Raw genomic sequence first — 25,098 nt, 5'->3', positions numbered from 1 at the left:
ATGAATGGGAACAGTTCCATTAAATTAAAGCATGGCACTTCTCCCAGATTTGATTTGAAAAGAGGAATTAGGCAAGGTTGCCCATTTTCACCTTACCTTTTCCTGCTTGCAACCCAACTTCTTACAAGTTTTGTTAAATCCAGCGATATAAAAGGGATCTCTGTTGCTGACAGAGATATTATCATAAGTCAGCTTGCAGATGACACCACCTTCTTTTTCAAAGATGCTGACCAGATTCCTAGAGCAGTCGATAAATATTTTTCCAAATCATTTGGTATTTGCCTAATCCTTAATAAGTGTGAATTGTTTACTGTTAAAGACTGTGTGATACCCTCTATATGCAATATTACAGTAAAGAAAAAAGTAACATACCTTGGGATTACCATTTCTAAGGATCAACAGGAAAGATGCTCATTAAATGTCATGTTATAGAAAAAAACTGAAAGAAGTTGAACCATTGGTTGCAAAGTGATTTATCCTTGAAAGGTTGAGTATTGCTTTCTAAAGCTGAAGGTATCTCCAGACTTACTTATGCAGCCCAGTCCCTGCATCTTGACAACAAAATAGGTAAAGCAGTTGACCAGATGCTTTTCAACTTCATCTGGAAAAATCTTACACATTATATTAGGAAATCTCTCATTATGAACACATATGAATATGGTGGTCTGAATTTTTTTGATTTTCCTTCTTTGAATAATACTTATAAGATAAATTGGACTAAACATTTCTTAAAGAATCCAACTTTAATTTGGAATTTCATCCCTCATTACATCTTCTCCCATTTTGGTGGCTTCAATTTTATGTTACTTTGTAACTATAACATTGATAAGATTCCTACAAAATTATCTGCTTTTCATAGACAAGTATTCTTAGCGTGATCGTTAATATATAAACATCATTCTTTCCCCCGCATAGGTATTTTATTTGGACGGATATTTTGTATAGAAACAAGTCTTTATTTTTTAAAGAACTGTTTAGATAATCATATCCTGCTGGTGCGTCAACTTTTTAATGCAGAAGGATTGTTACTTAATCATGAGGAATTTCTATCTCGTTACAATATCCCTGTTACACATGGAGAGTTTGCCATAGATTTTGATGCTATTCCATCTGGAACTCTCATGTTGTTTAGAGTTGTAACCAGACCTCACCTTCTTGAACTACCCTCACTTAATCCAGTTGACTCTCCAATAGGAATAATGTGTTTCTCCTTGCTCCCTCAGAACAACAGATCTATACATGCTTTATTTCAAAGGGATATTGTATCCATTCCTTATGTCACAACTTACTGGAATACATTTGTCAATAATATCTGTTGGGAAAAAAAGTCTGGTTATTACCACACAAATACCTGCTTGTTAACAAGGTCAAAGAGGTCTCTTTCAGAATGACCCATAAGTATTACCCTGTGAATCATTACCTGAAGAAACTCAAAAAAGACATTAACATTAACTGTACTTTTTGTGTTGAGCATCCAGAAAGAGTTTTGCATTTATTTTGGCATTGTCTACATGTAAAGAAATTATTTGTTTGTATGTATATTTGTAATTTTATAATTGTTAATATTCTTGATGACTTTTGTTTTTTTTATGGGAGAGTGTGCTGCTCGGGTTTCCTTAACTATAATAGGGATAAAGATACAGAATTTTACCTCATCAAATCGAATTGTGCAAATGTAAAATTCATATTCATAAATGTAAATTCATTAATAAAAAAAACACTCTTCCGTGTTTTCTATAAGGAATTCGAACGGTACATTCTACATTCTTCCAATAAGAAAGCTGCTAAAACAATCAATATGTGTGTATATTTTAAGGTCTTAGTATAATCTGTAATTTGTTGTACCCCCTAGTATATGTTATCATTGTCTGTTTGTATACTTCTTGTATGTATACTGGTTTGTCTGCAATAAATACAATTTAAAAAAATATACAAATAAAATATATATACACACAAAAAAATTACACGTACTGTCGCTCTCTGATGACGTCTTTCCGGAACGTGCGGGACTCTGAGTTAAAACACGTGTTCGGGTACAAAGAAGTAGTTGAAGATATAACTTTACATTTTGAGTGTTTTCGTTTATTGTTCATCGTCTACGTGTGTGTCAGATAACCTGCCAAGATGGTGAAGCCACGGTTCAAGGGGAAAAGCACGATAAACACCTCGGCGGCCAGCAGTAATCCTGGTAAGTTACAGTCCATGCGCGATGTAACGTTACTGTTTGTTTACAGCTAATGTTAGCTAGCTAACGTTAGTTAACGTTAGCTGGCTAAGCCGATAGACTTTCTCTCTGAAAAGAAACAGACAGATCTAACCATACCTAACTATCTATACAGAAACATTTGGTCCATATGTGACATTCGTGTTAGCTACAAATGGAAAAATATACAATATGTTTGGCACTGACATAATTAGTTCCCTACAGTAACTAGCTAATTTAGTTTTAACGTTATGCCAAAAACACAACATAACTTCCATAACAACATTGAGAACTACACGTTATATGGATTTCCAATATTGTTCTGACACTGACAATTAATTAACCCAAAATACCACCACCTGTAATCTCCAACACTGTGTGACATTAAATTGCTATATCACCATAACTGTACCTTATGACTACCTTTTACAGACCGACCCAAGACTCCTGCAGGTTCAGGCAACAGCATGAGGGACCGCGCAACTGTCAGGCGTCTGAATATGTACAGACAAAAGCAGAGATGGTAAATGATGGGTGGGGGGAAAAACGTGACACTTCCCCTGTGACTTACATATTAACTACTTTAATGCTAGTGTAACGCTCAGGTCAGGGGTTGACACATTACCCAGATATAGCCCACAGTTCCTGGTATTCCACAGTTAGCTCATCTTCATTCTTTCTTGTTTAAAATGATTGTTTTGTAACATATTTGACTGTAACATCATTTCCATGCACCTGCTTCCGTGACCACTGACTATTTCCTCTGCCATTAGCAACAACAGAGGCCAGGTGATCAAGCGTTTGTCGTACCAGTCCACAGTGGCTGATGGGACACAGGCCAGAGTGGAGCCCAACATCAAATGGTTTGGTGAGTTGTGCTGTTAACAGCAATTGCCACACTGCCACAAATTCTCTTGTCTGTTTTTATTATTGATTGGACAGGTATAATGGCAATTTGTCTAACAATTGATCGGCTCTGAGCAAGTTCAAACTCTATACAGAATGGTGAAGTTCTTGTCAATAATGACTGGCAAACCCTTGATTTAAGAATAAATCTGTTTTTATGCCTTTTTTAAATATCTGTGTACGGAGAGATAAGATGGCAGCCTCAACACACACACACACACACACACACACACACACACACACACACACACACACACACACACACACACACACACACACACACTGGATAATTCTTCCCCTCTGGTCTCCTCTGTCTCAGCAAACACTCGGGTCATCAAGCAGTCATCCCTACAGAAGTTCCAGGATGAGATGGGTGCGGTGAAGAAGGACCCATACCGCGTGGTGATGAAACAGAGCAGGCTGCCCATGTCACTCCTGCACGACAGAGTCAAGGCACACGTGAGTACCAAACAGGGTCGCATTAATTTGGGCACACTATAGTGTGGTCACGATACCAGCATTTTGACCTCGATAGCAGGTTTAGTATCATGATACGGAAACAATACCGTCACAGCATAACCACTGGCCTTAATTATTTTGAACATATGTTGTTAACTAGTTTTTTTATTCAACCTTCATTTAGTACAACATCTAAAATAATATATTCAATTTCTTTCAAAAAATAAAACGCCATATTAAATGTGTGTATGTATGTGAGACTTCTTATATATCCTAGATATGACAGACACTTCAAAATGTTGTTCTTTATTTATTTTACTGTCATTTTTGCCATTTGTGAATGTGCTATTCAATTTGTTACTATGGACTATAGTAGTAAAGGCCAAATTCAATATTTTATCACATTTTTATACTCTTAAGCATTAACTAACAGAGGAATATCTTTTAAAATGTAATTTGACACATACAGTATCAGGGTTAATATACCGTAAATTCCGGACTATAAGCCGCAACTTTTTTCCCAGGCTTTGAACCCCGCGGCTTAAACAATGACGCGGCTAATATATGGATTTTTCCCGCTTTCAATTTTTTTTTCTCCAAAAAAACACATTGTGACGTGCTCAGTTTTTTTTGCGGTATGAAGCTTTCATTAGACCAATGAAATTGCCGAACGGGTTAAGGTGAAACAACTTTTTTGTTTACTGTTTAGATTAAATCGAGCGCTCTCAAACTTCCCATCATTCTGATTACGGTAGTCATTTTGTCACCCTCATCATGGCAAAGACACGGAGAAATGCATATGATGCAGCTTTCAAGCTAAAGGCGATTGATCTGGCTGTTGGAAAAGGAAATAGAGCTGCTGCACGGGAGCTTGGTCTTAATGAGTCGATGATAAGACGTTGGAAACAGCAGAGTGAGGAATTGACTCAGTGCAAAAAGACAACTAAAGCTTACTGCTAATTATAATTTTTTTGTTACAAGCCGTGTTTCGTTAAAGCCTGTGTAAAGTTCATTTGTTTCAATGTACCGGTAGGCACCTGCGGCTTATGGACATGTTCGAAATAATACTTTTTTAAAAATTCAGTGGGTGTGGCTTATATTCAGGTGCGCTTAATAGTCCGGAAATTACGGTAATCATCGTTGGCCATAATATTGGGTCAAATATATTGGGACATTCATTAGACCTATAATCCATTTTTCATTACAGCTAAATCATTTAAAAGTTCCAAAACAATGTAAAAAACTCTTTGAAGGTAATTTCTGAAGCTTCTATACCGCGATAGTCTACACCCCTCAAACTCAACCCTGGACCTCGAAGCTAGTTCCACTGCTTGTTTTCATTGTTCCCCTCTAATCAGGCACCGATTTAGACCCGGCAGACCAGGTGGGTATAATACATTTTCAGGTAGAACAGCAAACCAGCAGGCTCCGAACCTCGTATGGTAAGAGTTGAATACCCCTGGTCTACGCAGTACACACCATAGGAATACAATGGAATTTACATAGCATACTACAATTCCCAGAGTGCATTTTAACTCCCAGGGTGAAATGCCTCACCCAGGGCTGCTTGCTGGCTGATGCTAGCAAGCCCAGACAAACGCAAAATAGTCTAAATATATTGCCTTCGTACTTAAGTTATGAGTGCATTTCACATTATTTTTGGGTTGTATTCATATTATAATGCTCATATGAATGGCATGCTGAATATAGAGTACCAGTCAAAAGTTTGGACACACCTACTCATTCAAGGGTTATTATTTATTTCTTGACGCATACAGTATCACATACGCCAGATGACCTGGCCTCCACAATCACCAGTGTTGAGGTCTTCACTATTATTCTACAATGTAGAAAGTAGTAAAAATAAAGGAAAAACCCTGGAATGAGTAGGTGTGTCAACTTTGACTGGTACTGTATTTTTATTTTATTTATTTATTTCACCTTTATTTAACCAGGTAGGCAAGTTGAGAACAAGTTCTCATTTACAATTGCGACCTGGCCAAGATAAAGCAAAGCAGTTCGACAACATACAACAACACAGAGTTACACATGGAGTAAAACAACATACAATCCATGATGCAGTAGAAAAAAAATAAACAAGACTATATACAATGTGAGCAAATGATGTGAGATAAGGGAGGTAAAGGCAAAAAAGGCCATGGTGACGAAGTAAATAAAGTATAGCAAGTAAAACACTGGAATGGTAGATTTGTAGTTTGAAGAAAGTTCAAAGTTAAAATATAAATAATATGGTGCAAAGGAGCAAAATAAATAAATACAGTAGGGGAAGAGGTAGTAGTTTGGGCTAAATTATAGATGGGCTATGTACAGGTGCAGTGGTCTGGGAGCTGCTGTGATAGCTGGTGCTTAAAGCTAGTGAGGGAGATGAGTGTTTCCAGTTTCAGAGATTTTTGTAGTTCGTTCCAGTCATTGGCAGCAGAGAACTGGAAGGAGAGACGACCAAAGGAGCAGTTGGCTTTAGGGGTGACCAGAGAGATATACCTGCTGGAGCGCGTGCTACAGGTGGTGCTGCTATGGTGACCAGTGAGTGGAGATAAGGAGGGACTTTACCTAGCAGGGTCTTGTAGATGACCTGGAGCAAATGTGTTTGGCGACGATTATGAAGCGAAGGCCAGCCAACGAGAGCGTACAGGTCGCAGTGGTGGGTAGTATATGGGGCTTTGGTGACAAAACGGATGGCACTGTGATAGACTGCATCCAGCTTGTTGAGTAGGGTATTGGAGGCTATTTTGGAAATGACAGCGCCGAAGTCGAGGACCGGTAGGATGGTCAGTTTTACGAGGGTATGTTTGGCAGCATGAGTGAAGGATGCTTTGTTGCGAAATAGGAAGCCAATTCTAGATTTAACTTTGGATTGGAGATGATTGATGTGAGTCTGGAAGGAGAGTTTACAGTCTAACCAGACACCTAGGTATTTGTAGTTGTCCACAAATTCTAAGTTAGAACTGTCCAGAGAAGTGATGCTGGACAGGCGGGCAGGTGCAGGCAGCGATCGGTTGAAGAGCATGCATTTAGTTTTACTTGTGTTTAGGAGCAGTTGGAGACCACGGAAGGAGAGTTGAATGGCATTGAAGCTCGTCTGGAGGGTTGTTAACAGTGTCCAAAGAAGGGCCAGAAGTATACAGAATGGTGTTGTCTGCGTAGAGGTGGATCAGAGATTCACCAGCAGCAAGAGCGACATCATTGATGTATACAGAGAAAATAGTAGGCCCAAGAATTGAACCCTGTGGTACCCCCATAGAGACTGCCAGAGGTCCGGACAGCAGGCCCTCCGATTTGACACACTGAACTCTGTCAGAGAAGTAGTTGGTGAACCAGGCGACGCAATCGTTTGAGAAACCAAGGCTACTGAGTCTGCCGATGAGGATGTGGTGATTAAGAGTCAAAAGCTTTGGCCAGGTCAATGAATACGGCAGCACAGTATTGTTTGTTATCGATGGCGGTTACGATGTCGTTTAGGACCTTGAGCGTGGCTGAGGTGCACCCATGACCAGCTCTGAAACCAGATTGCATAGCGGAGAGGGTGCGGTGGGATTCGAAATGGTCGGTAATCTGTTTGTTGACTTGGCTTTCGAAGACCTTAGAAAGGCAGGGTAGGATGGATATAGGTCTGTAGCAATTTGGGTCAAGAGTGTCACCTCCTTTGAAGAGGGGGATGACAGCAGCTGCTTTCCAATCTATGGGAATCTCAGACGACACGAAAGAGAGGTTGAACAGGCTAGTAATAGGGGTTGCAATAATTTCGGCAGATAATTTTAGAAAGAAAGGGTCCAGATTGTCAAGCCCAGCTGATTTGTAGGGGTCCAGATTTTGCAGCTCTTTCAGAACATCAGCTGAATGGATTTGGGAGAAGGAGAAATGGGGGAGGCTTGGGCGAGTAGCTGTGGGGGGTGCAGTGCTGTTGAATGCAGTAGGGGTAGTTAGGTGGAAAGCATGGCCAGCCGTAGAAGAATGCTTATTGAAATTCTCAATTATAGTGGGCTTATCGGTGGTGACAGAGTTTCCTATCCTCAGTGCAGTGGGCAGTTGGGAGGAGGTGTTCTTATTCTCCATGGACTTTACAATGTCCCAGAACTTTTTAGAGTTTGAGTTGCAGGAAGCAAATTTCTGTTTGAAAAAGCTAGCCTTGGCGTTTCTAACTGCCTGTGTGTATTGGTTCCTAACTTCCCTGAAAAGTTGCATATCGCGGGGGCAGTTCAATGCTAATGCAGAACGCCACAGGATATTTTTGTGTTGGTTAAGGGCAGTCAGGTCTGGGGAGAACCAAGGGCTATATCTGTTCCTGGTTCTAAATTTCTTGAAAGGGGCATGCTTATTTAAGACGGTGAGGAAGGCATTTTTTTTAAATAACCAGGCATCCTCTACTGACGGGATGAGGTCAATATCCTTCCATGATACCAGGGCCAGGTCGATTAGAAAGGCTTGCTCGTTGGAATGTTTCAGGGAGCGTTTGACAGTGATGAGTGGAGGTCGTTTGACCGCTGACCCATTACGGGTGCAGGCAATGAGGCAGTGATCGCTGAGATCTTGGTTGAAAACAGCAGAGGTGTATTTAGAGGGCACGTTGGTTAGGATGATATCTATGAGGGTGCCAGTGTTTGCGGCTTTGGTGTGGTACCTGGTGGGTTCATTAATAATTTGTGTGAGATTGAGGGCATCAAGCTTGGATTGTAGGATGGCTGGGGTGTTAAGCATGTCCCAGTTTAGGTCACCTAGTAGCATGAGCTCTGAAGATAGATGGGGGGCAATCAGTTGACATATGGTGTCCAGAGCACAGCTAGGGGCCGAGGGGGTCTATAGCAGGCGGCAACGGTGAGAGACTTGTTTTTGGAGAGGTGGATTTTTAAAAGTAGAAGTTCAAATTGTTTGGGTACAGACCTGGATAGCAGGACAGAACTCTGCAGGCTATCTCTGCAGTAGATTGCAACACCGCCCCCTTTGGTCGTTCTATCTTGTCTGAAAACGTTGTAGTTAGGGATGAAGATTTCAGAGTTTTTGGTGGACTTCCTAAGCCAAGATTCAGACACAGCTAGGACATCCGGGTTGGCAGAGTGTGTGCTAAAGCAGTGAATAAAACAAACTTAGGGAGGAGGCTTCTAATGTTAACATGCATGAAACCAAGGTTATTATGGTTACAGAAGTCATCAAAAGAGAGCGCCTGGGGAGTAGGAGTGGAGCCAGGCACTGCAGGGCCTGGATTCACTGTATGCTTGTCATTGTCACTCAAATCATTCAAATGTAGTTGCTAGTAGGATAACGTTACAATGCAAATGTTCTGTGAACAGTGGCAAGAAAAAGTATGTGAACCCTTTGGAATTATCTGGATTTTCTGCATAAATTTGACATAATTTGATCAGATCTTCATCTAATTCACAACAATATCCAAACTCTGTGTGCTTAAACTAATAACACACAAATTATTGTATTTTTCTTGTCTATATTGAATACACCATTTAAACATTCACAGTGTAGTTTGGGGAAAAAGTGTGAACCCCAAGGCTAATTACTTCTCCAAAAGCCAATTGGAGTCACGAGTCAACTAACCTGGAGTCGAATCAATGAGACGAGATGGGAGATTTTGGTTAGAGCTGCCCTGCCCGCCCCATTAAAAAATACTCAAAAAATGTTAGTTTGCTATTCACAAGAAGCATTGTCTGATGTGAACAATGCTTCGAACAAGCGTCCTCGACTTGCTCAATGGTCACACCTTTATGTACAAATCCAGTTGAGGTTTCGGTCTTAGAAAATGTTTGGAACCAAATACAATGCTTTTAGTTTTAATGTATTTAAGACCAGTTTATTATGAATCACCCATTCTGATGCTGACTAACTCCTTTTTTCGAATTTCAGTGAGCTTTCTGGCTTTGGTTGCTGAATTGTAGCGTGTGGACTCATCCGCATACATAGTCATTATAGCTTTGTGGAAAATCGTTTGTAAAAAATAATAGGTGAGTAACGGCCCAAGACAACTGCCCTGAGGGACATTGAATATACTTTTGGTCATGTAGTGTAAGTGAACAGCTCATTCCAAAATCATGGGAATTAATATGGAGTTGGTCCCCGCTTTGCTGCTATGACATCCTCCACGCTTCTGGGGAGGCTTTCCTCTTAGATGTTGGAACATTTCTGCGGGGACTTGCTTCGAGCATTAGTGAGATCAGGCGCTAATGTTGGCCGATTAGGCCTGGCTCGCAGTCGGCGTTCCAATTCATTCCAACTGTATTTGATGGGGTTGAGGTCAGGGCTCTGTGCAGGCCAGTCAAGTTCTTCCATACCGATCTCAACAAACCATTTCTGTATGGGCCTGGCTTCGTGCACCGGGGCATTGTCATGCTGAAGCAGGGAAGGGCCTTCCCCAAACTGTTGCCACGTGTAATGTAAAGCCATAGCAAGTGAGGTTTTTCTTTTTCTTTTTTAAAAATTTATGATCAATAAAATTAAAGGCTTCACTGAAATCTAACAATACAGCTCCACCTATCATTTTATTATCCATTTATTTTAACCATCAGTCATCTGAGTCAGTGCAGTACAAGTTGAGTGCCCTTCTCTTTATTTTTGCTGAAAGTCAGTAGTTAACTTATTGTAAAATCATTACCTCAGGTAGCCGATTTCTTAGAGCCTGGTTACACCAGACTGAGCGTTCATTCGGGTTTAACCAGGCTATATTTGTGACCTATTGGCCTATTCCCGCTTGTTTTGCTTCGCTTCACAGTGAACCACCCTGCCTGTATCGCGTTGTTTTGCAAGAAAGAGTTTGATGCAGTTGGCCAACTTTGCACCCCTGCCACCGGTGGTTTTGCAACACAACGTTCCTGTAGATTGTTCTAAAACCATTATTTTCTCAACTGTAATAGCCTATGCATTATGAGGATTCCTGCTATGAAAGTATCTGCCTGTCCCTGTTTTGTGGCCGGCTGCTGTGTGTGCGAGCCACTCTCACTCCCTCTCCTAACTGTGCGCATGGTGGAGGGAGAGAGGCATTTTGAGAAGCTCAAAACGCTACTACAGGAAAATGTACAGTTTTCAAAGCTTCTACTCTTTTTAGTTACATCAAGTAGCCTTCGCCTAGAGCTGGAAATGTTATGTATGTACAGTTGAAGTCGGAAGTTTACATACACCTTAGCCAAATACATTTAAACTCAGTTTAAAAAAAAAAAAAACTCCTGACATTTAATCATTGTAAAAATTCCCAGTCTTAAGTCAGTTAGGATCACCACTTTATTTTAAGAATGTGAAATGTCAGAATTATAGTATAGAGAACTATTTATTTCAGCTTTTTCACATTCCCAGTGGGTCAGAAGTTTACATGCACTCTATTGGTATTTGGTAGCATTGCCTCTAAATTGTTTAACTTGGGTCAAATGTTTCGGGTTGCCTTCCACAAGCTTCCCACAATAAGTTGGGTGAATTTTGGCCCGTTCCTCCTGACAGGTTTGTAGGCCTCCTTGCTCGCACATGCTTTTTCAGTTCTTTGCCCACATATTTTCTATGGGATTGAGGTCAGGGTTTTGGGATTGCCACTCCAATACCTGAAGTGCACCAGTCCCTCCTTGCAGCAAAGCACCCCCACAACCTGATGCTGCCACCCCCGTGCTTAACGGTTGGGATGGTGTTCTTCTGCTTGCAAGGTACGTTCATCTCTAGGAGACAGAACGCGTCTCCTTCCTGAGCGGTATGACGGCTGCATGGTCCCATGTTTATACTTGCGTACTATTGTTTGTACTGATGAACGTGGTACCTTCAGGCATTTGGAAATTGCTCCCAAAGATGAACCAGACTTGTGGAGGTCTACAATTTTTTTTCTGAGGTCTTGGCTGATTTCTTTTGATTTTTCCCATGATGTCAAGCAAAGAGGCACTGAGTTTGAAGATAGGCCTTGAAATACATCCACAGGTACACCTCCAATTGACTCAAATGATGTCAATTAGCCTATCAGAAGCTTCTAAAGCCAAAATCTGGAATTTTCCAAGCTGTTTAAAGGCACGGTCAACTTAGTGTATGTAAGCGTCTGACCCACTGGAATTGTGATACAGTGAAATAATCTGTCTGTAAACAATTGTTAGAAAATTACTTGTCATGCACAAAGTAGATGTCTTAACCGACTTGCCAAAACTATAGTTTGTTAACAAGAAATGTGTGGAGTGGTTGAAAAATGAGTTTTAATGACTTCAACCTAAGTGTATGTAAACTTCCGACTTCAACTGTATGTATTAAAAAATATATATTTATTTATTTATTTATTGTAGGACATTAACCCACATTTTACTGATGGATTAATCAATTATCCTACATGGCTATATAGAAATACTATCATATTTATGGTTATCAATCTAGCTAAATGTTTTGAGTTCCCTCTTCCTTAAGATGTGAGTATTATAGCTTATAGGCCAATATGCACAAAGATGTCAAATTCTCTGATAATTCTGGATCCTATTTTGACAGGTTTCACATCAAAATATCAATCATGCATTCCCTGTATATGTTAGATGAAATAATAGCTTTTTTAATCAAAGGCTATAATCTCTGTCTTACTTGGCACTGGGTAATTGTCCAGAGCCCTGCCACTAATGTGCAGTGAATGTCCTTGTATTTGTTATCGAGCAACATGGTCAAATTTATCACAATTTGACTTATTGTCCATTTCGCCCAGCTAAAAAAAAAAAAACACCCCAAAAGTCTCCAAGCAACACTTCTGTTCAGTTCTTCATGTTCTCTCTGAACATTGTTGTTGACTGAGTTTCAGTGTTCTTTTCCCTCTAAATAGCTCCATATGCGTGTAAGACCTTTCAAGACGCTCAAAGCTGTTGGAGATGAATGGCCTTTTCCTTCTTTTTTTTTTACTCTCCCTCCTTTCCCCACTCCTCCTTCCTTCTCTTGCCATTTTATGTCTTAAGCCATTTAGGGAATTGAGCCCCATGCCAAAGCAATGTGAGCAAGTCCAGATATGTTGCATAAATTATTTTTAATTGGATGTCAATTTTGGTTCTCCATCTTTTGATCTGTTCCTGATCTTCACTGTTTGTTGGCAGTGTTCTCGCCAAGGTCTTTGTCAGGTCACTTATTCTATTTTTATGGTGATGTTTTCACCATAGTTTCGGTGTTCAGTCGGTAACACGTATTTGGAGTTTTTGCTTCCCCCCCTTCAAGGATAAAGAAAAGATTGTAACTTACTGTTAGATTTTAATTTTAAAAGCCAGGGTTAGCGTTAGAATACTGCAAAAAAAGACCAGAAGGGGTGGAAGAATGAAACGGGAGGTGATAGACGTATAGTTTTACAAAGAACAACCTCCAAAACATCCTGGCGGATGGTCAAAGTGAAGCTGAAATCTTAAACATCATTGCTTTTGACAAGATCCATAAACTGTTTGTTTTCTCTCTCTCTCTGCGTGTTGGAATAGGACTAAGGCTTCCTTTTACGGCTGTGTTGGAGGGTAATTTAACTCCTAATCAGATCTGGCTCAGGCAATGAAGTTTATTGACAGTTTCACTGCATACTTGGGGTTCTGTGTGTTGTGTTTGTTCTCCACCGTTGTTTATTGGTGGAACCCCTGGAACATGGACACCAGCTCCATCGCATAAATCTTTGCGGTTTGCACCAACTAATTATAACCTAACATATACCTCACACGGAACACACATGGAATTCTACACACTGTTCTTTCTCTCCTCTACTGTTCCAGCCAAGAGTTTTGTTCCAGCTCTAACCACCTCCAAGCCGTTGGGTTTTTATTCTGCTTGTTTCTTCGCAGTGAGAGAAATAAGCTGTTGCTTTAGTGGAAGCATTTATTTTGCATTGCATGCAGCATTACAAAGCCACACTATACAATGCAGGCGGCAATAAATCTGTTGTGCGAGCACAGAGCTGCTCTCCTCCAGCCCCCCCGGGTTGTGGTTTGTCTGTAAGGCAGCTGAACAACTTGCAGACATTACGTTTTGAGGACACTTGTGGTTATAGAGCTCAGACACCCATTGAAAACCATAATAAAAGAGTACAGCACAGATGTAATTGCATCTATCGTCCCACATTTCCACATCCGTCTTTCACATCTATCGTAAAGTCTTCCCCTTGTCTGTCTTCCGAATGTCTCCCTCCTGCTGCTTCTCTCCTTTGGAAGCAGCTGTGATAGAATGGCCTCTCAAATAGGTTGCAAAAGCCCCTTTTTTTTCTCCTCCTGTTATCTCCTCCTGTCTTCTAACCAATGCAGTCTGTCAAGCAATGTTGTCTAAATTATCTCTCCCCATCCCCTCCCCTTGGCCACCATCTTCTGCAGAACTCTAAGGTACACATCCTGGACACCGAGGGCTTTGAGACCACATTCGGGCCCAAGGCGCAGCGTAAACGACCCAACCTGATGGTGGGAGACGTGAAGGACCTGGCAGAACAGGCCGAGGTCTCGGCACAGACCTACAGCGCTGAGAAGGACCGCGACCTGGTCACAGAGGACGACGGGGTCAGGTAAGTGCAGTAGCTCCTGTCACTTTGGCACTGTTAATTCTGTCACTGGCTACTGTCACTGATGTCACTGACTGACAGTGACAATGCCTTCAAACAGTACTGTGCTTTTTCATGTATTCGATGTCTACCAATAACTACTAACCATTTTCTATTTACTACTACCCCAATTCCATGATTGATACTCCATAATTTTCTTTGTTTTGATAATATAGCCTATGTTTTGATAATATAGCCTAGGTTTTGAATGTATGTCGGACCACATGAGCGGTTCCAGTCTGTGGTTATTGTTAGGGTGTGGCACCTGTTGAACTGTATGTTATCTACACACAGAGAGGAAGCTCGTGAGGAGATCTTCAAGAAGGGCCAGTCGAAGAGGATTTGGGGAGAACTCTACAAGGTACAGCATCTTTCTATCGGATTGATATAGGAATGTTTATTGTAGTTCATCTTGATCTTTCCTAATCGAGACTGCGTACGGTGCAGGTATCAGGGACGCGAACTTGCCGCTGTATGTTTCTCATATCGAAGTTAATGACATCCCTGACGTGTGACAGCTGTGAGCAGCTATCCGCATCCCCTAACTAGCCATTAGTCTACTCGGCTGCTTTTCTCCCTCCGTTCTTTCTGTTCATCTCTATCAGTTTAAAAAAAAAAAATGTTATTTAGCCTTGATGGCGAGCTGGGGTGTGCAGACAGTGATGGGGTTGAACACGCGAGCGACGTGGATTACGTGTCTTTTCATTTCACCTGTAAGGACAAAGCATGCCAGTCTAAGCTTTATTGTCATGCAGCCTCCGAGTCACTGCCATAGAGGACAAATGGAGCACAGTGACAGTCATGCTTGTACCTTTACATCACTGAAAATAAAGTTTCAAACCCAAACCACTTTCTACTGCAAATTGGCGCTAATGTTATATAATTTTATAAACCATGTCGCGGGCTGTTTTTAAACTACTCCTGGGCCTCAAGTTTTTGGTTTGATAACAAGCAACCTTGTTTAGTCATGTTAGCTAACAACATGGTTTCATGGTTATGCAAACATTTGGCTGGCACAGGGATAACGGAATAGGGATAGATGGCCCACTCAAAGAGATGCTTCAAAGGTAAGCTGCATATGCCTAATCAGTGTAATTCTAAGCTAAATCTGAATAAAAATGTATTTTTCTGGTGTTCCTTAACTTCTTATGGCTGAAGTCCCGTTAACGGGATCGATTTGACAACATCCGGTGACATTGCAGAGCGCCAAATTCCCAAAAAATTATACAAAATATTTAACATTCATACATTCACAAGTGCAATACACCAAATTAAAGCTGAACTTCTTGTTAATCTAGCCACAGTGTCAGATTTCAAAAAGGCTTTACGGCGAAAGCAAACAATGCTATTATGTGAGGACAGCACCCCATCAAACAACACAGACGATCATATTTCATCCCGCCGGGCACGACACAAAACTCAGAAATAACAATATAATTCATGCCTTACCTTTGACGAGCTTCTTCTGTTGGCACTCCAATATGTCCCATAAACATCACAAATGGTCCTTTTGTTCGATTAATTCCGTCGTTATATATCCAAAATGTCCATTTTTTTATTTGGCGCGTTTGATCCAGAAAACCACCGATTCCAACTCGCGCAACATGACTACAAAATATCTCAAGTTACCTGTAATCTTTGTCCAAACATTTCAAACAACATTCCTAATACAACTTTAGGTATTTTTTTACATAAATAATCAATAAAATTTAAGACGGGATAAACTGCGTTCAATACCGGAGGAAAACAAAGTGGAGAGTGCTTTTCAGGTCACGCGCCTCTAACAAACAGTACACTTCCCTCGAGCCTCATTCTGAACAGGGCTACTTCTTCATTACACAAAGGAAAAACATCAACCAATTTCTAAAGACTGTTGACATCCAGTGGAAGCGATAGAAACTGCAAGCAACTGCCTTAGAATTATGGATTCTCAATGAAAACCCATTGAAAAGAGTGACCTAAAAAATAAAAAACTCCTGGATGGTTTGTCCTCTGGGTTTCGCCTTCCAAATAAGTTCTGTTATACTCACAGACATCATTCAAACAGTTTAGATTTAGAAACCTTAGAGTGTTTTCTATCCAAATCTACCAATTATATGCATATCCTAGCTTCTGGGCCTCAGTAGCAGGCAGTATACTTTGGGCACACTTTTCATCCGGATGTGAAAATAGCGCCCTCAAGCCATAAGAAGTTTAAATTCTGTTTGGTGCCCAACTTTTGGGAGGAGTGTGTGAGAGGGATGTGTGAATGAGTGAGCGGGAAAGAGGATCATTATGCATTTATATTCCTTATTACATTGAGGCCTTTAGATATGAGCAAATCAGCTATTTTCTGCCTTAGCCTTTTGTATTATACCGTGTGAAGTATGAAGTTGAAATTGTGTTGTATTGAGTAGAAGTGTTTGTAAAATGTTGGTATTGTAACAACCTCGTTCTGAAAATAGGCACATTTCTGGGCCCTCATCAGTTTGCATCCCTGAAGTATAGTGATTTTAGATCAACTAAGAACTCTCAAACCATGACTTTGCTTCCTCTCTCAATCTCACTCCTTAACCCACAGGTGATAGACTCGTCAGACGTCATCATACAGGTGCTGGATGCCCGCGACCCCATGGGTACGCGCTCGCAGAGCATCGAGACCTACATGAGGAAGGAGAAGCCTTGGAAGCACCTGATCTTCGTGCTCAACAAGTGCGACCTCATCCCCACCTGGGTCACGGTAAGAGACCCCTTTTACTTTATCCTGAGACAAATACACGTGTAGTGGGGTAATAATTATGGTATATGAGTATTACACTGAACAAAAATATCAATGCAATATGTAAAGTGTTGGTCCCATGTTTCATGAGCTGAAATAAGAGCCCAGAAATGTTCCATACGCTCAGATTTTGTGCACAAATGTGTTTACATCCCTGTTAGCATTTATTTTTTGCCAAGATAATCCATCCTCCTGACAGGTGTGGCATATCTAGAAGCTGATTAAACGGCATGATCATTACACAGGTGCACCTTGTGCTGGGGACAATACAAAGCACACTGTTAAAGGCCCATCTTAAATGTGCAGTTTTGTTACACAACACAATGCTACAGATGTCTCAAGTTTTGAGGGAGATATGAATTGGCATGCTGAATGCAGGAATGTCCACCAGAGCTGTTGCCAGAGCAGTGAATGTCAATTTCTCTACCATAAGCCGCCTCAAATCATTTGCGAATTTAGCAGTAAGTCCAACTGGCCTCACAACCACATACCATGTGTAACCACGCCAGCCGAGGACCTCCACATCTGGCTTTTTCAACTGCGAGATCGTCTGAGACACCAGGACAGCTGATGAAACTGGGTTTGCACAACCAAAGAATTTCTGCACAAACTATCAGAAACCGTCTCAGGAAAGCTCCTCTGCGTGCTCGTCGTCCTCACCAGGGTCTTGATCTGACTGCTTTTCGGTGTCGTAACCGACTTCAATGGGCAAATGCTTACCATTGATGGCCACTGGCACGATGGAAAAGTGTGCTCTTCAGGGATTAATCCCGGTTTCAACTGTACCAGGCAGATGGCAGACAGTGTGTTTGGGCGAGTGGTTTGCTGATGTCAACGTTGTGAACAGAGTGTCCCGTGGTGGGGTTGTGGTATGGGCAAGGCATAAGCTACGGACAACGAACACAATTGCATTTTTTATTTTTTTATTTATTTTTCACCAATCTTTTTTTCTCCCCAATTTCTTGGTATCCAATTGGTAGTAGTTAGACTTGTCTCATCGCTGCAACTCCCATACGGACTCGGGAGAGGCGAAGGTCGAGAGCCGTGCGTCCTCCGAAACACAACCCAACCAAGCCGCACTGCTTCTTGACACAATGCCCATCCAACCTGGAAGCCAGCCGCACCAATGTGTCGGAGGAAACACCGTACACTTGGCGACCGTGTCAGCTTGCACTGCGCCCGGCCCGCCACAGCAGTCGCTAGTGTGCGATGAGACAAGGATATCCCTGCAGGCCAAACCCTCCGTAAACCGGACGATGCTGGGCCAATTGTGCACCGCCCCATGGGCCTCCCGGCCGCGTCTGGCTGCGACAGAGCCTGGACTCGAACCCGGAATCTCTTGTGGCACAGCGCCTTAGACCACTGCGCCACTCAGGAGGCCTTCACAATTGCATTTTATTGATGGTAATTTGAATGCGCGGAGATACCATGACAAGATCCTGAGGTCCGTTGTCGTGGAATTCATCCGCCGCCATCATCTCATGTTTCAGCATAATGCACGGCCCCATGTCGCAAGGATCTGTACACAATTCCTGGAAGCTGAAAATGTCCCAGTTCTTCCAAGGCCTGCATACTCACCAGACATGTCACCAATTGAGAATGTTTGGGATGCTCTGGATCGACGTGTACAACAGCGTGTTCCAGTTCCCGCCAATATCCAGCAGCTTCTTACAGCCATTGAAGAGGAGTGGAACAACATTCTACAGGCCACAATCAACAGTCTGATCAACTCTATGCTAAGGAGATGTATCGCGCTGCATGAGGCAAATGGTGATCACACCAGATACTGACTGTTTTTCTGATCGACTCCCCTACATTTTTTGAAGGTATCTGTGACCAGCAGATGCATATCTGTATTCCCAGTCATGGGAAATCCATAGATTAGGGCCTAATGAATGTATTTAAAATGACTGATTTCCTTGTAGGAACTGTAACTCAGTAAAATCTTTGAAATTGTTGCATGTTTCGGTGATATTTGTGTTCTGTGTGTATATACACCTCCCGTACGTCTCATAAGACTAAGCAATTAGCCTATTAAAATATGTCTCCAAAAGATAAATGGCAATATGCATGAGACTACATTTGAGTTAAAGTAATAGGCGATCAAGAAATGTCTGATAATGGAGTTCTAAATAGAAGTGTATTTAATGACTTTGAAAAATGAGGCATGAAGCTTAAGTTGCAAGCATTACAAGGCATTATTCCAAGCATATAGATCTTAACCTTAGCTTTCAAGACAAAGCATGAACAAATAAGCCTAGGAAATGAGAATTGATCATACAACCTTGCTCCATGGACTGGATACAGGATCAGAGAGCGAACAGACCTCGATTCCATTGATACCCTCTGAGGTGCAACCTGTTCAACCTAAAAACAACTTCCATTGACCAATCAAACGATACCAGGTTTATAGTAACCTGATCACCAAGGCCCAATCTCCACAGGATGTCACAGCATTTAAATGCTTGTGTGGGGTATGAGACCATTGTAAGTAAGACAGAATTCCTGAAGACGATAACCCCTTTTTATAGAGAGTAATTCAGTGTTCACCCTGTACAGATATGAGTTACCACTTCTGACTCACTTCCCACTTCTGACACCATTTTTTGGGGGCTCCCGAGTGGCGCAGCGGTCCAAGGCCATGCATCTGAGTGCTAGAAGCATCACTACAGACCCTGGTTCGATTACAGACTTTATCACAACTGGCCGTGATTGGGAGTCCAATAAGGCGGTGCGCAAGTGGCCCAGCATCGTCCGGGTTTGGCTATCATTGTAAATAAGAATTTGTTCTTAACTGACTGGCCTAGTTAAATAAAGGTTAAAAAAAAAAACACAGATCATGCATCAGTTATCCTCCAGCTCCAGGTGACGGAGAGCACATCAATTAGGGCCGAGCCCAGAGGTGAGACCAAGTCACTATTATTCGAGTCGCAAGCAAATCTCAAGTCACAAGGGTCGAGTCTCAAATCCAAGTCATGCATTCTGAGCAAGTCAAGTAAAAAAAAAAAAAAAAAATGTACATGCAATGACTTGTTTAACTACAAATCGAGACCTTGGGACATAAGGTTATATCTGCCTTTTTTTTTTTAAATAAAAAATATATCTTTTAGATGTTTTTTTTCATGTTTGTTTAGTTAGATTTTTGAAAAAGTAAATTTGATCTGCAATCCAATCACAAGCCTGAACAAATGCAGACCAATCAGAACACATGTCTTTGCCATCTCCCTCTAAGTATGATTTAGGCTAGTCTAACCAGCAATAATGGCACGTAAGCAAAAAACTGTGTCAAATCTTTTAATTAAATTTCACATCGTTGTTCAGTGATAACAGTAATTTGTCTGATCATAATACATTAAGAAATGTATTTGTTTTCTATTTTGGTAAAACAGTGTTATTCTATAATTTATGTATTCAAATAGCTGAAGGCTTCTTAAAAACTGAACATAGAAGAAGTGTCAAACTTATGGCTGAACCCAGATTGACAGTTCAGAGCCATAAGGTTCTATCTGCATTTGCACCCCCCCCTAAAAAAAGAAATGAATTAACAAATGTTGCAGGATTTTGAAACCTTTTATGGTGAGGACCTTAATGGGTTTGACAACATGATTCACTACAAAACAGTTCTGATATCTGGGATGTGAAAATTGATGCTCAATATCTCAGAACTATGCTTTGTGCAGATAGAACCTTTTTTAATAGTCCTATGGTCACAAAATCGTTTGTCTATCTAGTGAGGCTACCAGATAGCCCTTTTCATTATTTTGATTATGTAATAATTAATTTAGCAACACATTCCTAATGCACGCTTCATAACTCAATTATCAATTCCAAGCAATTTTGACATGCCGAAAGACCAGCTATGCTAGTATTTGTTGCTTGATGCTCCCACGTGCACGCGCGCCCACGTTATGCATTTTCAAAATGTTTACAATAATATGGTGCAGTTCCGTAGGCCTAGGTTAGTGACCAGATCGAATAAGCAAAGGTATAAATACAAAAATTCCTATTGAAATATGTATGAATTCATGTATTTTCCCCATTTAATTTCACACTCGTGACCCCCCCCCCCCCCCCCCCAAATAAAACACTGCGCAACTGTAGCTCACCCGACCTGTGTTGATTGACCGTTTGCTGGTCCAATCAGAGGGCCGAGTGTGCGTTTCACTAGCCAACCAGTTTTTTGCAAGTGCAATGCGGTCTCTGGCTGCATGGAGAGTAGTGACAAAACGTTACAAAACCTGCCCAGATGATTAAAAAGTCATAAATAAAAAGTCATCAGTCTCAAGTCTAAGTCGAGTCCCGAGTCTTAAGGTCGAAGTCAAGTTTCAAGTTTTATTTTCTGACAAGTCATCAAATTTGTGGTTTGAGTCTGTTTCGAGTCCAAGTCATGTGACTTGAGTCCACACCTCTGGCCAAGCCTACAGATGTACCCCATTCACACTATTTTGCCGGCCCAAACTGAGCTGAGTTTCTTTTCACATTGTCTTTTACAACACGGTTCCTGCAACTGTGGTGGATGGAAAACAAACCAGCTCAGTCCAGTTTGGTTTGGCTCGGTAGTGTGGAAATCCCTAAAACTGTGAATGTGTGATCAAAAGACTAATATAAGATCAAGACTGGCAATGCCTTCTATGTCAATTGTTTTCTGGAGGGAGTTGATGTTCTCAGGAGTTTTATGTAAGTAGTTATCGTCAACTTTTTTTTCAATCCCGGATCATGCTTGATCTACCTTGACAAATGATAGCCTGTGGCCTCAAATAACGTGTGTGTGTGTGTGTGTGTGTGGATTCAGGGGTCACCAAAACAGGAAGGATGGTGTCAGCGCCAACCGTTTTCATAATGTGCTGCAGGATTTTGCTGTAGTGCCATTAGAATACACTAGAGGTGCACTGTAAAGCACACATTATGAATGAATATCAGACTTAAATTGAAATGACACATTGTGCCTGTGTTGTTAAATGGGTTTATTCTTCAGTGCTAATCTTGTGTAACCACCCCTCATTCCCACTCAGAAGTATATTATTTACTCCATCAGCATCAGAGAAGATGCTGCATTATCCTAATGATACATTTCTAGACATACATTTTTCAATGGCCAACTGAATTGTGAGTACTTTCAGGATATTTGATGGGTTTGACATTCGCCTGGTTTGTAGGCTACAATCTACACACTTTCCTTTCATACGGACACACGTGCAGTGCAAACTAGCTACAATTTCACATAGAGTAAATGTATGTCCATGTCTGTCTGACTTAGGTCTGTCTGTTTTGTATTCAAACCAGAAACGCTGGGTAGCCGTGCTCTCCGCAGAGTACCCCACCCTGGCCTTCCATGCCAGCCTCACCAACTCGTTCGGCAAGGGCTCCCTCATCCAACTCCTCAGGCAGTTTGGCAAGGTAGGTACCGCCTTCTCACACATGAGTCACCCACTCCACACGGACCGAACTAAACTCCCCATTTGGTCAAAAGTAGGTCCCTAAGGGGCAGATGTTGGTACAAATGGCCAACTCTTGTCATGGCACCCTACTCTAACCACCCTTATGAGCGTATGGCTCCACACAAGGTCCTCCCATCTGCTGCCAAGCTATTTTTGGTATGCACAGGCCATAAAACAGGGCCTTGGATGCTCAGAGGAGGCTTAGTTAACATAAATCAAGTTGAAAGGTATATCGCTGACACTTTCTCTCTTGGGTTTAAGATAACCGTGTTGAGTCATAAACATACTAAGGTTTCCATGATCTGTGTGTGTGAACTGAGGTTCTTTAGGCATTTGCCTCACTCCAGGGGTTTAAGTTGTTGGCCTCGGCTCACAGACATGTCAGAGAGATAACGAGGCAAAGAAACGGTTAAAATAAATGGCTGTTAGAATTGACCTTTCGGGACAAAGTGGAGAGACTAATATTTATACCTACCTCTTGGTTTTGACAGATTTTTCATCCATGGTGTAGACTTATCTGTTTCCTGTAGCTATTTTTCTCCGGTGAAAACAAGCTTTTTTAAATTACATGGTCACATGTTTTATTAGTATTGGCCACCGTCAAAGTGCTGTCTAGAGTTGTGGCTGTCCGGAATTGAAGACAGGTTAAGTTTAGACTATTGTTCAGGAAACTGCTATTTTAACTTGTTTTGCCTCTTCAGCTCCACACAGACAAGAAGCAGATCAGCGTTGGATTCATCGGCTACCCCAACGTGGGAAAGAGCTCTGTCATCAACACGCTACGCTCCAAGAAGGTCTGCAACGTGGCACCCCTCGCCGGTGAGACTAAGGTATGGTATCATTCCCCTAAAAAAAATACCTTCAAAATAAAAACACTTGAACATAATCCCATATTGATACCTGAGGTGTCATGATGAGCAATTTACATACGTCCATGTAATCTCAATAAAGGCCAATGCAGGGGGGACAATCTCACGCTATTCCCTTGATTGCTAAGAGAAAACACAAAATGGAATGTTGCAGGCAGCACTATTTGTGTATCAATGTGCTACTCATAGCCTAAGTAACTTCCCAAAGATGTGCTGAAGTATATGTATTTAAACCCTTCGCCTCGACTATATACACTATCGTTCAAAAGTTTGGGGTCACTTAGAAATGTCTTTGTTTTCCATGAAAACATATATGAAATTAGTTGCAAAATGAATAGGAAATATAGTTAAGACGTTTATAAATAATGATTTTTAATTGAAATAATAGTGTCCTTTAAACTTTGCTTTCGTCAAAGAATCCTACATTTTCAGCAATTACAGCCTTGCAGACCTTTGGCATTCTAGTTGTCAGTTTGTTGAGGTAATCTGAAGAGATTTCACCCCGTGCTTCCTGAAGCACCTCCCACAAGTTGGATTGGCTTGATGGGCATTTCTTACGTACCTTAGTCAAGCTGCTCCCACAACAGCTCAATAGGGTTGAGATCCGGTGACTGTGCTAGCCACTCCATTATAGACAGAATACCAGCTGGCTGCTTCTTCCCTAAATAGTTCTTGCATAGTTTGGAGCTGTTGTAGAAGGAAATTGGCTCCGATTAAGCGCCGTCAACAGGGTATGGCATGGCATGGCGTTGCAAAATGGATTGATAGCCTTCCTTCTTCAAGGTCCCTTTTACCCTGTTCAAATCTCCCACTTTACCACCACCAAAGCACCCCAGAGCATCACATTGCCTCCACCATGCTTGACAGATGGCGTCAAGCACTCCTCCAGCATATTTAAAAAAATGTCTGCGTCTCACGAATGTTCTTCTTTGTGATCCGAAAACCTCGAACTTAGATTTGTCTGTCCATAACACTTTTTTCCAATCTTCTGTCCAGTGTCTGTGTGCTTTTGCCCATCTTAATATTTTATTTTTATTGGCCAGTCTGAGATATGGCTTTTTCTTTGCAACTCTGCCTAGAAGGCCAGCATCCCGGAGTCGCCTCTTCACTGTTGACGTTGAGACTGGTGTTTTGTAGGTACTATTTAATTAAGCTGCCATTTGAGGACTTATGAGGTGTCGGTTTCTCAAACTAGACACTCTAATGTACTTGTCCTCTTGCTCAGTTGTGCACCGGGGCCTCCCACTCCTCTTTCTATTCTGGTTAGAGCCAGTTTGATTTGTTCTGTGAAGGGAGTACTACACAGTGTTGTATGAGATCTTCAGTGTCTTGGCAATTTCTCGCATGGAATAGCCTTAATTTCTCAGAACAAGAATAGACTGATGAGTTTCAGAAGAAAGATCTTTGTTTCTGCCCATTTTGAGCCTGTAATCGAACCCACAAATGCTGATGCTCCAGATACTCAACTAGTCTAAAGAAGGCCCGTTTTATTGCTTCTTTAATCAGAACGACAGTTTTCAGCTGTGCTAACATAATTGCAAAATGGTTTTCTAATGATCAATTAGCCTTTTAAAATTATAAACTTGGCACGTTGTGTTAGCTAATCCATTGGAACACAGGAGTGATGGTTGCTGATAATGGGCCTCTGTACGCCTATATAGATATTCCATAAAAAATCAGCCGTTTCCAGCTACAATAGTCATTTACAACATTAATGTCTTCACTGTATTTCTGATCAATTTTATGTTATTTTAATGGACAAAAAAATTGCTTTTCTTTCAAAAACAAGGACATTTCTAAGTGACCCCAAACTTTTGAACGGTAGTGTACGTCTGATACCTGGCAGAGACATGGCCAAAAAGCAAGGAAAACAATAACCCTCATCCTTCATTTCCTCTCTCTGGACCTGTTTATCCTGTTTGGAACAAAACGGTGAATCTGGAGGTCTGGAA

At 41.4% G+C, this 25,098-nt stretch overlaps 1 protein-coding gene across 1 annotated transcript in view; it reads left to right on the top strand.

Annotated features, from left to right (window-relative positions):
* Positions 1-1,983: 1,983 nt before the first annotated feature.
* Positions 1,984-25,098, top strand: part of LOC115176902 (nucleolar GTP-binding protein 2) — a 30,862-nt gene continuing 7,747 nt past the window's right edge. Inside the window, exons 1-9 of the mRNA XM_029737276.1 lie at positions 1,984-2,188; positions 2,636-2,726; positions 2,977-3,071; positions 3,429-3,568; positions 13,861-14,045; positions 14,376-14,442; positions 16,642-16,800; positions 22,123-22,236; positions 22,979-23,107. Coding sequence (XP_029593136.1) covers positions 2,125-2,188; positions 2,636-2,726; positions 2,977-3,071; positions 3,429-3,568; positions 13,861-14,045; positions 14,376-14,442; positions 16,642-16,800; positions 22,123-22,236; positions 22,979-23,107 — 1,044 coding nt within the window. The 5' untranslated portion in view covers positions 1,984-2,124. The remainder of the gene's footprint in view (positions 2,189-2,635; positions 2,727-2,976; positions 3,072-3,428; positions 3,569-13,860; positions 14,046-14,375; positions 14,443-16,641; positions 16,801-22,122; positions 22,237-22,978; positions 23,108-25,098) is intronic.

Source organism: Salmo trutta, chromosome 3, assembly GCF_901001165.1.
Source record: "Salmo trutta chromosome 3, fSalTru1.1, whole genome shotgun sequence".
Lineage (NCBI taxonomy): Eukaryota > Metazoa > Chordata > Actinopteri > Salmoniformes > Salmonidae > Salmo > Salmo trutta.
This window is presented reverse-complemented; position numbering and strand designations above follow the sequence as displayed.